The sequence below is a fragment of the Pelmatolapia mariae genome, linkage group LG18 (assembly GCF_036321145.2).
Source record: "Pelmatolapia mariae isolate MD_Pm_ZW linkage group LG18, Pm_UMD_F_2, whole genome shotgun sequence".
Lineage (NCBI taxonomy): Eukaryota > Metazoa > Chordata > Actinopteri > Cichliformes > Cichlidae > Pelmatolapia > Pelmatolapia mariae.
Window position 1 is genome coordinate 25,938,696 of NC_086243.1, and position 12,142 is coordinate 25,950,837.

Sequence of the window (12,142 nt, forward strand, 5' to 3'; positions counted from 1 at the left end):
GCTATGAGTTGGCAAGTGTCAGCCAAGAAACCTAAAGGCTCTAAAGTGTTTCTGTAAAGAGGAGTGGGCCAAAAAAAAACTCCTGAGATCTGTTCAAATCTGATGACCAACTGCAAGAAATGAAATGAAAATTAAACTGCCATAAAAATTAGAGACACTTACACTTCTTAAGTGAGCAAATTCAGCTGGCATTAAGATAATTATTTCCCCTAATGTATATCTATGGAAAATGTGAGATGCCTTTATCATAAGCAGCAGAAACATTTTCCTCTAAAATAAAATATGTGAAAGATACTTTGTTAATATTGTGAACATTAAAGCCAAATATTGAAGAATTACACCTGCACCTTTGTCATTAATTTAAAAACATCTTTTAATCTGCTTATACTCTCTTAATCTTCTTCGTTTGCCTTGATAGCTGAAATGTGACCATTTTTCACTTTTTTACCTTCGGTTTTGTTTGTTAGTTTTTACTGAAATCCTGAATTCTGTTATTTACTGAGAACTTCTTGGCTCTTCATCACATTTGAAGTTAACCCTTTGGCTTTTATTATGGTTTAAAAGTGTGTGTGTGTTTATGTGTGGGGCGTGGCCAATTTGATTGGCAAGGGTGCAGACACAAGCAGCTGGAGCCAATCACATCAATCCAAGGCTTCACCTCTGCTAACTGAGGTCACTGAACTCCACTGTGTTGCAGTACTGGTTGTTTTTGAGGGCATTTAACGAAACTGATTGACACAATATTAAATCCTGCTGTGTGGGACAACAGTCTGCACTGCTCAGTATTTTATCAGTTTGTTACTTAGCTTAATTAGTAAAATAATTCCCAACTTAAAGAGCTGGATAGAAGTTCACACCCCATATTTTTTTTTATTAACTCTAAGAGGAGTTAATAAAGGGGAGAAGGGTGAGAAGGGGGTCTTTTGACCCCCATAGAAATAAATGTAAAATCAGTGCTGCAGCACGCTGGATTGTTTTCACACATTTTGATGTGACGGTTGCTATAACATGAGGCTGAGCTAGCTAGATGTAAAGAAATAAATATATTGGGGACTGTAGTTAGATAAAAGAATAATTAAAAAATATATATTTAAAAAAAAAACACATAAAAATGAAGTTTGAGTTCTTTAAGAAATGGCGTCTTTGCCATCACAGTTGCTGTTGCAAGAGGGATCATTTTGTTCCAGAGAGCTTGAATCCTGGTGGGTCTATTGTTAATCTTTAGTGATTAAAAAATGAAATCATAAAAGATATATTTAACTTAAATCAAAATCTTTTGTTGTTTATTTTGCCTAAAGACAATCGTGTTCATTTCCCTTACTTTGACTTGATACATTTAGCTTAGTTTGCTGCACCTTGCCTGCAGAGGCACCTGACCCCCAAAGTTTGAAATCCACTGAATTAGCATTTTTTTAATTTCATATGGAAATCATCAGCATCTATTATCAGCATATGTTGATAATTTAACATTCATCACATTTACATACAGTTTGGAAAACGATTGATAACAGTCTTCTGATTTTTTTTATGCGAATAATATGAAAAAACACATGAGAATAGAAGTGCAAATGTTACCTAGCATCTACAAATAAATGAATACTTAGTGAGATGTAACAGCTTAATCTATGTGTGCCTTCCCTGTAGTTCCAGGTGTTTGTTCCTCACCTCCTGTTTGGGAATGCTGACGTATCCCAGGTGGGGCTTGTAAGGCTTGTATGGCTGCTTGGAGAACAACGTCTCGCCAAATACAGGCTGAAAGAGGAAGGAGGGCTTCTCAGAATAGTTCACCACCACCACAAAGAGCGACACTGCCACAATCAGACTGGTCGCGATCAGGGACTTCCTCTGTGGAGGGAGAGAAAGCACATTCATGAGAAGCCTGACCAGTGCACAGAATAAAACCTGAATATATGTTAGAGCAAATCTAAATGTGGCCTTTCAGTATTTTCTGTGGTTTAACAGCTTGGGCTGAATGATAAGCAGAGAAGAAGATTTGCAGTTTCATTGTAAAACTGTAACTGTGAAAGTCAACTATTCGTTTTGAAAATAAAATAGCATGATAAAAACATATTTACACTAAAAAGTCCAATTTAAACATAATTGTGTATTAGATTCCAGATGCCAACAGTGCATACAGTTGTGCTTTTAGAATTAGACGCTTCATGAAACTTAGTGGGGAAAACAACATCTTTAACATTTAATAACACTGAGCTCAAAGGAAAAGATCAGTGAAAACAAGTTCAGCCAACAGTGGCACGATTCTTTCAGCAAACTCAATACATGTTGACGCTGCAAACCCCTAAACTAGATTTGATTTTATTCTTCAAAGATTTCAAAACAGAAAGTTAAAGCTTTAAGTTTAAGTTGTTATTTCACTTAACAAGACATCACAAGACGAATACAAACACAAATATATTGAGTACATTACAATACAACATGATATACACACATTTCTCTAACTGTAATTTTGTGTGGTGATTTATTTTCACTCCAGATAATCTCACAAGGTCACGCTCTGCTGTTTGTTTGTTAGTTACTGAGCGTGTTCATTTTGCACAGCTAAATAGGAAAAATTGAAGGTGCTTTTCCAGGCAGTCATTTACCAGGATGATTGCTCGTGCACATCACCAGAAATTCATGGAATTTGAGCTTTATTTTTGTTAAATATGATGCCGCATTTTTATGTCCTAATACCACCGCATACAGTTAGGTTCACGGATTTTTAGCACTATGACCCAGCTTTTGTTATTTTGCCTTTGTATATGACAAACAAAATGTAGCTTAAATTATAAAAAATTTAAAGTATTGCATCAACTGTTTTAGGAAATTCTCCATTTTTCAGAGGCTGACATGATTTTAAATATGAGCGTTCACATCACCAAATACTGTTTCCTTCTTTGATATGCTCTGTTAGACCCTTACTGCAGCCGCCTTCAGTTGGTGCTTGTTTGTGCAACTGTCTGCCTTCAGTTTTTTTGTATTTGATAACTAAAAAAACATGCTCCGCTAGGTTGAGATCACGGGACTGACTTAACCATTAAAAAAAATGTCCCATTTCTTTACCTTCAGAAACTCTGGGGTTGCTTTTGCAGTATGTTTTGGGTCATTATCCATTCGCACTATACAGGACTGTCCGATCAGTTTTGCAGCATTTGGCTGACTCTGAGCAGAGAGTGGGGTCCTGTACACTTCAAAATTCATCCTGCGGCTTCTATCAGCAGTCACATCATTAATAAACACCAGTGGCCCAGTTCCACTGGCAGCCATGCATGCCCTTGCAATAACATTGCCTTCACCATGTTTGACAGATGTGTTGTGTTTTTTGGACCATGAGCTCTTCTTCACTCACCTCCTTTCACTCTCTAGTTGTTTATACATATACACCATTTTGCATGTGTGTTATTTGTCCCATCTCTCTCCCCTCATACCCCACCGGTCACAACATAGCTGCACCTCCCTGAGCTTGGTTCTCCTGAAGGTCTCATCCTGTTAAAAGGGAGTTTTTTGGTCCCACTTTTGCCAATAGCTTGCTTGCAGGGGGTCATCTGATGGGACTTCTGTCTATTTTTGTAGGGTCTTTAACTTACAATATAAAGTGCCTTAATGCAATGTTAATTAAATTGCATCAAAGTTCTCTTCTTGGTTATATCTATGCAAAGAGGGATTTTTTTAATAATTGGATGCTCTTTTAGATGTTTTGTGGCAAACTTGGCCTTCTTGTTCTTGTTCACACCTTTGTAATCCCTCTATGTTCATGTAGATTTTAACAATGGTACATCTACTTCATTAAGAGTGTTCTTGACTTGGTTAGATGTTGTGAGGATGCAATAATTTTGTTAAACCTCTTGAATTAAAAGTGAAAGCCTGATTAATGACATCTCCGTTGTGTGCTTAAAATGCAATTCTTTAGTGTATACAAGAGGTAAATTGTGTTACTGTTCAGAACTTTATGGCCCTAATTGTATTACTAATTGTATTACATTAGGTTGGAGAAGGAAGACAACCTTGTGCATGAGGCTTATTCAGTCACAAGAACCTCTGTAACAGATTTTTTTTGACTATTTTGGGGAAATCTGAATGGGTCAGTCAGTGTTTTGAGTTCAAGACAAGCCTAACTGCTTGTTGAATATCCAATGACTCACTGAGTTGCCCTATTTGTGTAGAGTACAAAAAAACTCAATACAAGACCGTACCTCCTGTGTGCCCATGTCTTTTCTCCACTATATCAATTTTTTGTCATAATAAATTTATCTATTTTTATACTCTTCATCTCTCCTGAAAGATTACTTCTGCAAGAAGAAAACCAGGCCCCACTGTACTTTCCACAACAACTCGCTAATAAATAATAGAGAATTGTATTTGCCTGGCTTGTAGTCATAATCCTGAAACAGAGTAAACACGACCATCGGTTTTGATCAAAACTCAAAAAATGGTTTGTTTTCATGATACTGTAAAAAGAGTTCACCACTGCTAGATACTGATACATCTACTAATACAGCTTAACTGTCTGAGTAAAACCTCCTACAGAACAAATGAGGATATAAGTGCATCTTTCTAGGGCCCACAGAGATATGAGCACTCGTACTGTGAGAGGATGTTTTCAAGTCAGAAACTTTATAAGGGAAGAAAATGAAAGTTAAATTCAATCATTATGTTTTCAATTACAGACTTGTGAGTCACAATATCCTCTTCCTTTCACTTCAAATACATCGAATATGAAAAGATTCCTGTGAAGTCCTCCTCCTTCCTATGTAGTCAATTTGCAGAGATTAACCCTTAATCTCTGCTCACTGACACACGCAATTTCACTCTTTCTAGTGTGACTGAGCCAACACACCTTGAAAAAGCTGAGCTGGCACAGGCAAAGTCCTAATCAATTCAGTAGGAGCGTCACAGCTCAGCTTGAGGTTACTCGACAGACGTTCGTGGCTCTCAGATGATGATTGTGTTCTACTTTTCATCTGGTTGCACTAATGCACTGACTGTGCATAAATGATATGAGCTTCTTTTCTGTTTCAATATTTTTACTAATGAAGCAACAGCTGGGGCTGCATTAATACAAACGGTGCACAACAGCCCCACGATCATATGGAGGTAAGAGGTATTACGACCTGGCTTAAAGAGCTGAGTGATGAATAATGGATAAAAGATGGAGGACGAGGAAAGGTCTCACAGACAAGAAGATATTGGCAGGGCAGAGCTGGAGATCAATAGATACAAGAGAGAAAGAATCGGACTGTGGTGAAAGAAATCTGAGGCATGCTACAACAGCTCTCAGCCAGAGGGTGATGATAGACTGCAGCAGAGCCAGAGATGCTTTATTTTTTTTTCTCTTTAATTCCAGGAAACTTTAATAATGCGCTGCTAATATAACACACGACAGCAGGAAAGTCTGGGTTTTTAAGAAGGTGCTGTTTTGCAAATTCTTTGAATTTATCTGCTGGTGGGAAGATTGGATGTGGCGCGTGGTAATGGTGAAGCCCCCACCGCCAGCCTGCCTGCACCACCACAAGCTCTGATCTCCAACATCAAACATCCCAAGGGAGACACCGGAGGCTGTGCTCTTCAGAGATGAGATCAAACATTTGGTGTGCGGTGGGAGTGGGGTTGAAAAAGACGGCGACCATTTGCTGCCCTGACAAGCCTATCACACTTTACCAGTTGCATGTTTGTTGCATCATACATCATTTCATGGCATTACAACCATCTTTGATCATAAACAGACTCTCAACTTTGATCTGGCATGAAAACAGCACAAAGGGGACCAATGAGAAATACTTTTTCCACTCGATCAGTACTTTACAAAATAATATATAACACTTTCCTGAAAGAACAGTCAGTTATATTCCATCCCCCCAAAAAAAGAACAAAAAATGGCAGGTCGAGGTTTCTTAAAATGTGCTGTAATAGCCAGTCATCAAGAGTCCATAATGGAGCATGAAACCAATCCTTTATAAAGCAGGAGGGTTCATCATGAGGGGAAAAAAAACAACCCTCGGCTCAGTCTGCAGAGCTGCAGCATCCATCTGTTCTCATGAGGACAGAAAATTTCCTTGTCTCCTTCAACCTCAATCTGGCCACAAATCACAGGGGAAATGATGTGTCAAAGACTGGAGGCGATTGGAGGGCTCCATGTGGGCGTTGTGGGGCACTGAACCTCCACTAGCTCGAGTGAAAGACTCACAACTTCTCTCCTCGTTTGCTCATCCATCAGGGTGATCACGAGTCAGCCTGTTGAGGCGTGTGACACGGAAATTGAAAGGCTCAGTATCAAAGGAGGAGTACAGTCGGGGAGTGGGACCATTAACACCATCATGGAGGCAGCAGAACAGCTATAAAGTTTCAACATTAGAGCTTTCGGTCAATGTTAAAACATTTCGCTTGAGCAATATGACTCCATATGCAGCTGCAACGACCTTGTTTGCCATCACGAGATCAGACAATGATGGCCATTAACGGCACAGGCACTTAACGGCTGTAGCCTGGGAACGTTTCATATAATGCGCGCCGTCTGAAGGCTCTGAGTTGTCTATTTTTAAAAGTGCTAAAACCTACTCTTAGGAGATATTGATCTCAGTTCACCGGCAGACTGTGTGGGATCACTGGGCTCTGGTACATGAGAGAGCCATAATTTCCCCCCAGTCCCTCCTGCAGGGAGCCTGTATGAGCAGATTGCACACAGGAAGCGAAACTAGCAGAAGGTTATTGATGGCCAGCTTGTCCATTTGTGGCAATGACCAAACTGACTTGTCAGTTGTGCAGAAATTGACCAATAGCAAGCTATGTGTTGCTATAAAGTACACTCAATCAGATGTCTGTATTTCTGTTTTATGCTATTTATTTTTACAGCTTTAGCTTTAGAGATCATACAAACACGTTTTTCTTTGTCTATAGTAATTCATCTGTAACAATACTACAGTAATATATGTAAAGCTTCATAATAATAAACTCAAAATAAAATTAAAAAAATAAACCTCAGAAACATTTTTAGCTGATTAGTCAGTGTCACTGACTTCAAATGAAGTACTGTGCAACAGTTTTGAGCCATTTCTTATTTCTTTATGTTTTGCTAGTAAAATAGGAAACACAGTAGGTGCAGCAATTTACTGAAATGTGTTCACACATACACAGAAATACAGTTCATAAGATAAAAACAGAGTTTGTACAATTCTGTAGGTGCTCACTGTTGTAGCTCTCAGGTACAACACAGGCTGCCGTGCCAAAGTGTCTACAGATACAACTTAAAATTGGTTCTTTACTAAGTTGTCTGTGTGTGTAGATACTATATTGGCTCATTTTTATGCTTGAATGATTTATTGGTCAGTGTCTTAACCACAAAAAAACCCCATTCCTCTGAAAATGGTAAATTGGTCAGGTACAAAGACTGGACTAAAAATGAGTGATAAAGCAGACCATGTCCAAAGAACACCCACACCTGCTGAGGTGGTAGCGAGGATGGTTGTGGTGGATTGGTTGGGACCTCTGTTTGTAGTTTTAGTTTTTCCATTCAGTTTTTCACAGTCCTCAGTCTTATAGTAAGATAAGATTGTCATACCTTTATTTTGACCAAGTAAGTAATTATTGTATTTGGGTTTATAATGCACGACCAAGGCGGTGATTTCAGAATTCCTGGAATAACACCACCCATCCCATCTGTAAACATTTAAAAATGTTTCACTCCTTCACTGAGGGCATTTTTACTTACAATGGAGTGTTATCACTTTTGTTTATGAAAAAGATCTGATACCTTCACTAAATATTACTAACTACATAAATCACTAGGGCAATTTTCTTACTAAATATACAACAAAAAAGGTATAATAAATCTGTAAACTGCAGAATAATCAACAAGTCGTGCTCAATTCACTTGTGTGATGAATAAAAATTCAAAGCAAATTAGCTGTTTATTTCCTCATGCATATATAGTGCATTCAAAATTTCACCTCCATCAGGCTCTATCTGAGCATGAAGAGAATACAATTTCCCACAAAGACTAATGCTCCAGCTCAGTAAACAACAGGGCCACACAGTAGTTCAATCCAAAAAGCTAATGGCGGTGGGTATTGGAATAATGAGAGGCTCAACCTGAAGAAAATGGCTCATGAAAAAACATATCTGGTAGCTATTTTTGAGTGTCTCATGGGCAATGGGCAAAAAACAGAAAATTACATTTGCAATGCAAAAACGCTACCTCGCTGGCTCCTGATTCTCTCCACCACGGTCCAGCGAGCAGTTAAAATCCAATTTCAATTAAGGTGTTTGAGAAAATATTTGAGGAGCCTTACTCTCACTCTTCCTCTTCCTCTTCATAGTACTAGTGTTTCTCTCCAAGGCAATAAGACAGAAATATAAACAAAGAACCACTCCTGAGATTAGAAGAGGGCCCAGGCACATTACTTCACTCGTGTCATATTTCCAGCAAAGGTCTCGCTTCAAAAGCCATCCAAGTACAAGATAACAAACTATTCTTTTCCCGGCGGAGGAAGAGGCCGAGTCTTTGCTGCCAGTAACACGGTCACGCACAGGTTCCCCTTCAAATTTCACCCACGGGAGCCTAGACTGCCACAGGAACTGAGAAATGCTGTTAATATAATTTGCAGCTGTATCTGCATTTAGATTAGGTTTATCACTGTCTTATCAAGTTAATTGAGGAGTTATTTCTACATTTAAACTTAATCTGCTTCAGTACAGTTTCATGAAGGCATCACGTGTGTCACACTCACAAGTTCATGCTCTCACTTCTGTCTTTGAAAGGAATGTGTGGAGCGGCTATAGCGATCCATCTTGTCAAAATGGGATAAAAACATATAGAGGGTATTTTATTATTTTCTGTTAGAGTTTCACTTCACCAGGCAGTGGGATAGTTCCAGTGTTAGCAGAACTACAGGCCTAAAGAGCCAACATAAATGTTATGACAAGAACCACTTCATGCTCAGCTGATATCTGTCGCATATGGTCCCTAATTACTGCCATCGGAATCATTCATTGTTATTCCCAGTTTATCCTATGTTCCTTCTATTAATGCTGGAAGTGGGAAATGAACTCCCTGGTGCATGTCTCGCTCTCTCATGAGTGGTATCACATTTCCATTTTTGTCTTTGGGCTATGCAACATGGAGGATGGAGAGTTACAATAATAAGTGGATGACAACAGTACTGGTTACAACCTTACAGAAAAGTATATGACAATTGGATCAGATCACCCTACAGTGCCAAGTGTGAAAAAAAGGTATGCCAAGTCAAAAGTATTCTAGTTTAGATTTATGTTACAAAATGTAAACATGCCTACTGACAGCATTTTCCACCTTTGTTTTTCAGAAACTAAACTGTAGAGTCTAGACCTAAAGGGGAAAATCCAATAATATTCATATTTAAAGGTGCAAAAAGGCAAACCCTGTAGTGCTTAAGTTTTCATTTTCAAGAGATGAATATAGTTGTATTGTGGTTATTGACTACAATATCCTTGAAGATTTTGATTCTGAATAAATATAGAGTTGATGCTGCTTTGTTGTAGAAAAATGAACTGTTGGCATAACTATGATCGTATAAAGTAGCATTATGAATTTAAACTTGACATGGGTTTAAAGTCTTAGCCACCCCTCATTTCTTTATATTTAAAGAAAGGTAGGAAAATGGGAACTAGGTGCAGCGATTTATTGAAGCATGTGCAAACATAAATGGAAATCAAGTCCATCCATCCATCCATTTGCTTCCGCTTATCCTTTTTCAGGGTCGCGGGGGGCGCTGGAGCCTATCCCAGCTGTCATAGGGCGAAAGGGTACACCCTGGACAGGTCGCCGGTCTGTCGCAGGGCTAAATAAAGTATATGGGGTAAAACCAGAGCTTCTTCAAAGCTTTTCTTTGGATGATGGCTGCATGTTTTTGATCTCATCTCTGTTTAACCCTCTCGAGGCAGGCGTTGCCGATTTGCAACAGTTAAAAACTAACAACCTGATTACCCCACATACATATTTTATGAGGTTTTTTTTTTTTTGATAATTTTCCCCAAATATCAGATTTTTCCTGTAACTAAAACTTAATTTGAGCCTGAGAGGGTTAAAAAGACTTCTGGTTTCTGGGAGGCCAATCCATGACCTATAGTGTTTGTGTGTTTGGGATGATTGTCATGCTGAAAAAGTAACCCACTGCCAATCAGACACTTTCCGGATGGTGCTGCAAAATAGCTCAAAATCTGACAGTGCTTTGCTGTGTTCATAATTCCATAAAATTTGACAAGATCTCCAAGACCACTGACTGAAATATAGCCCCAAACCACTGTGTTTTACAGATAGCTCTCACTGTACTTCTCTCCTGACCTCATCCAAATATTCTGATGATGAAATGAACCAAAAATTTGCTCCAAGTTTCCCTTCCCTAAGAATGGCTTCTTGACAGCCACCCTTTAACTCGGACCATTTCCAATGAGGCTTCGCGAACAGTATCTGGATCAAGTAAAGGGAAAGATGCATCACTTCAGTCCTGTGTCAGGTGGCTCCAGCCCAGCTCCAAAGATATTTAAAACCTCCAAAGAGAAGAACTCACCTGGAATACTCACCTGCCTGCTAACATCCACTTCTCACTTGGATCCCACCTGCCTCCAGAGATATCGCCCCATACCTATGCCTCTCTCAAGTCAAGTTAAACTGTTCCATTCTTTTTCTGTCACACTTGGACATAGTTCAATCCCTTATGGACCCCTGGCTAACTCATTCCCTCCTCCTTCAACAGAACACCCGTTGTTGTTCCAGTTAACAGTTATCTTCTTCTAACATTATCTTCTTCATTGTGTGAAAATAAATCTCCTAACTGCATTCAACGTGTTGAGTCTGAATTCAGTGTCTTCCCTTGTCTTATATGGGGTTTTTTTTTAGTTGTAAGCTAAATCATTACTTTATAGTGATGATATGATACTTTTCATGAATCTCTTATTAAAGACTAGCACCCCAATTAATATGAATTGCAGATGCACTTTGGCAACCAAGCTGAACAGGGTAAAATCTGATTTTAAAATCAGGCAAAACACCAAACTATGGCTTCAAAATAACATCCGCAAACTACTAAGTGAGTTGATTGTGAATGTATCTGTCCAGTATTTTGAACGTTGCTTAAGGCACCATCTGCAGTTTTATTCAGATTGAGATTTAACAATATTGTGAAATTCATATCAAAAAACTTAAGTCAACATCCTTTTATTAGAGGTACACCCAAGCCCTTGAGTAAATCACTATAAATAAACCCTATAAGTAGTATTTTCTTTTTATATATATTGGTTGTGACTGACTTGGACAGCTATAGAGGAACTTGCTATCTTGTGAAATTACTTTCATACCCCTGGCACAGCAATGGATGCAGACGGAGAGAGACGAGGAGAGTTCAGATCCAGGAATTACCAAGGCTGGAGAAAACAGCTCAAATTAATGCAGAGTGGGAGCAACGTGGTCCTCCACTACACTGACGTCTCAGGAAAATCTCAGGCAGAGGTGTTTTGCATGTCTGTGTTGATCCATTCCTCTCTTGTACACTTTTTAGCATTTTCAAAATTATGCAGAAGGGTTGAGTTAGGCACAGAGCTGGGAGTGAGGGGGGTATATTATTTCTATTTTTGTTTTAAACAGGCTCACAGTAAAGCACGTCTACTTTAAAACTGTATAAGAACCAGAAACTGGTTTATTGCAAAGTAAAATTTCTCACATAAATTCCTTTGTTGTTGAGGTGTGCTAAAAAGTAAGAAAAATAAAAAGGACTGATTTGTAAATAGTATATATATATATAAATGTAAAATGCACTCCACAACTCTGTTTCTATTTTCGCTGCCCTGATGAACTACAGCTGCAGCCGTAAAAATGAATGAGCAGCAGCAAAGTTCATTGCTCATTTGGGGGTTTAAAAACCTGATGATCCCAACCAAGCCCAGCAGAGGGGGCAGTCCCCTCACACAGCTGTCATGTGGCGAACATATGGGAGCAGAAGAGCACTGGTTGCAGCCTTGCATCTTAAAAACTGATCTGTGGAGCTCCTCTGACTAAGCCACTGGCCTGGAGAAACCCTCCAAAACACTCACTAGGTTAGTTACAGTAAGTTAATCCAGAAGAACAAGGTTGATTTTCTGAATGAACACCAGAACCAAATCCAGTCAACGTGTT

At 38.9% G+C, this 12,142-nt stretch overlaps 1 protein-coding gene across 1 annotated transcript in view; it reads right to left on the reverse strand.

Annotated features, from left to right (window-relative positions):
• st6galnac3 (ST6 (alpha-N-acetyl-neuraminyl-2,3-beta-galactosyl-1,3)-N-acetylgalactosaminide alpha-2,6-sialyltransferase 3) overlaps positions 1 to 12,142 on the reverse strand; it is a 102,355-nt gene that overhangs the window by 68,071 nt on the left and 22,142 nt on the right. Inside the window, exon 2 of the mRNA XM_063461622.1 lies at positions 1,666 to 1,845. Within this exon, the coding sequence (XP_063317692.1) occupies positions 1,666 to 1,845 (180 nt within the window). The remainder of the gene's footprint in view (positions 1 to 1,665; positions 1,846 to 12,142) is intronic.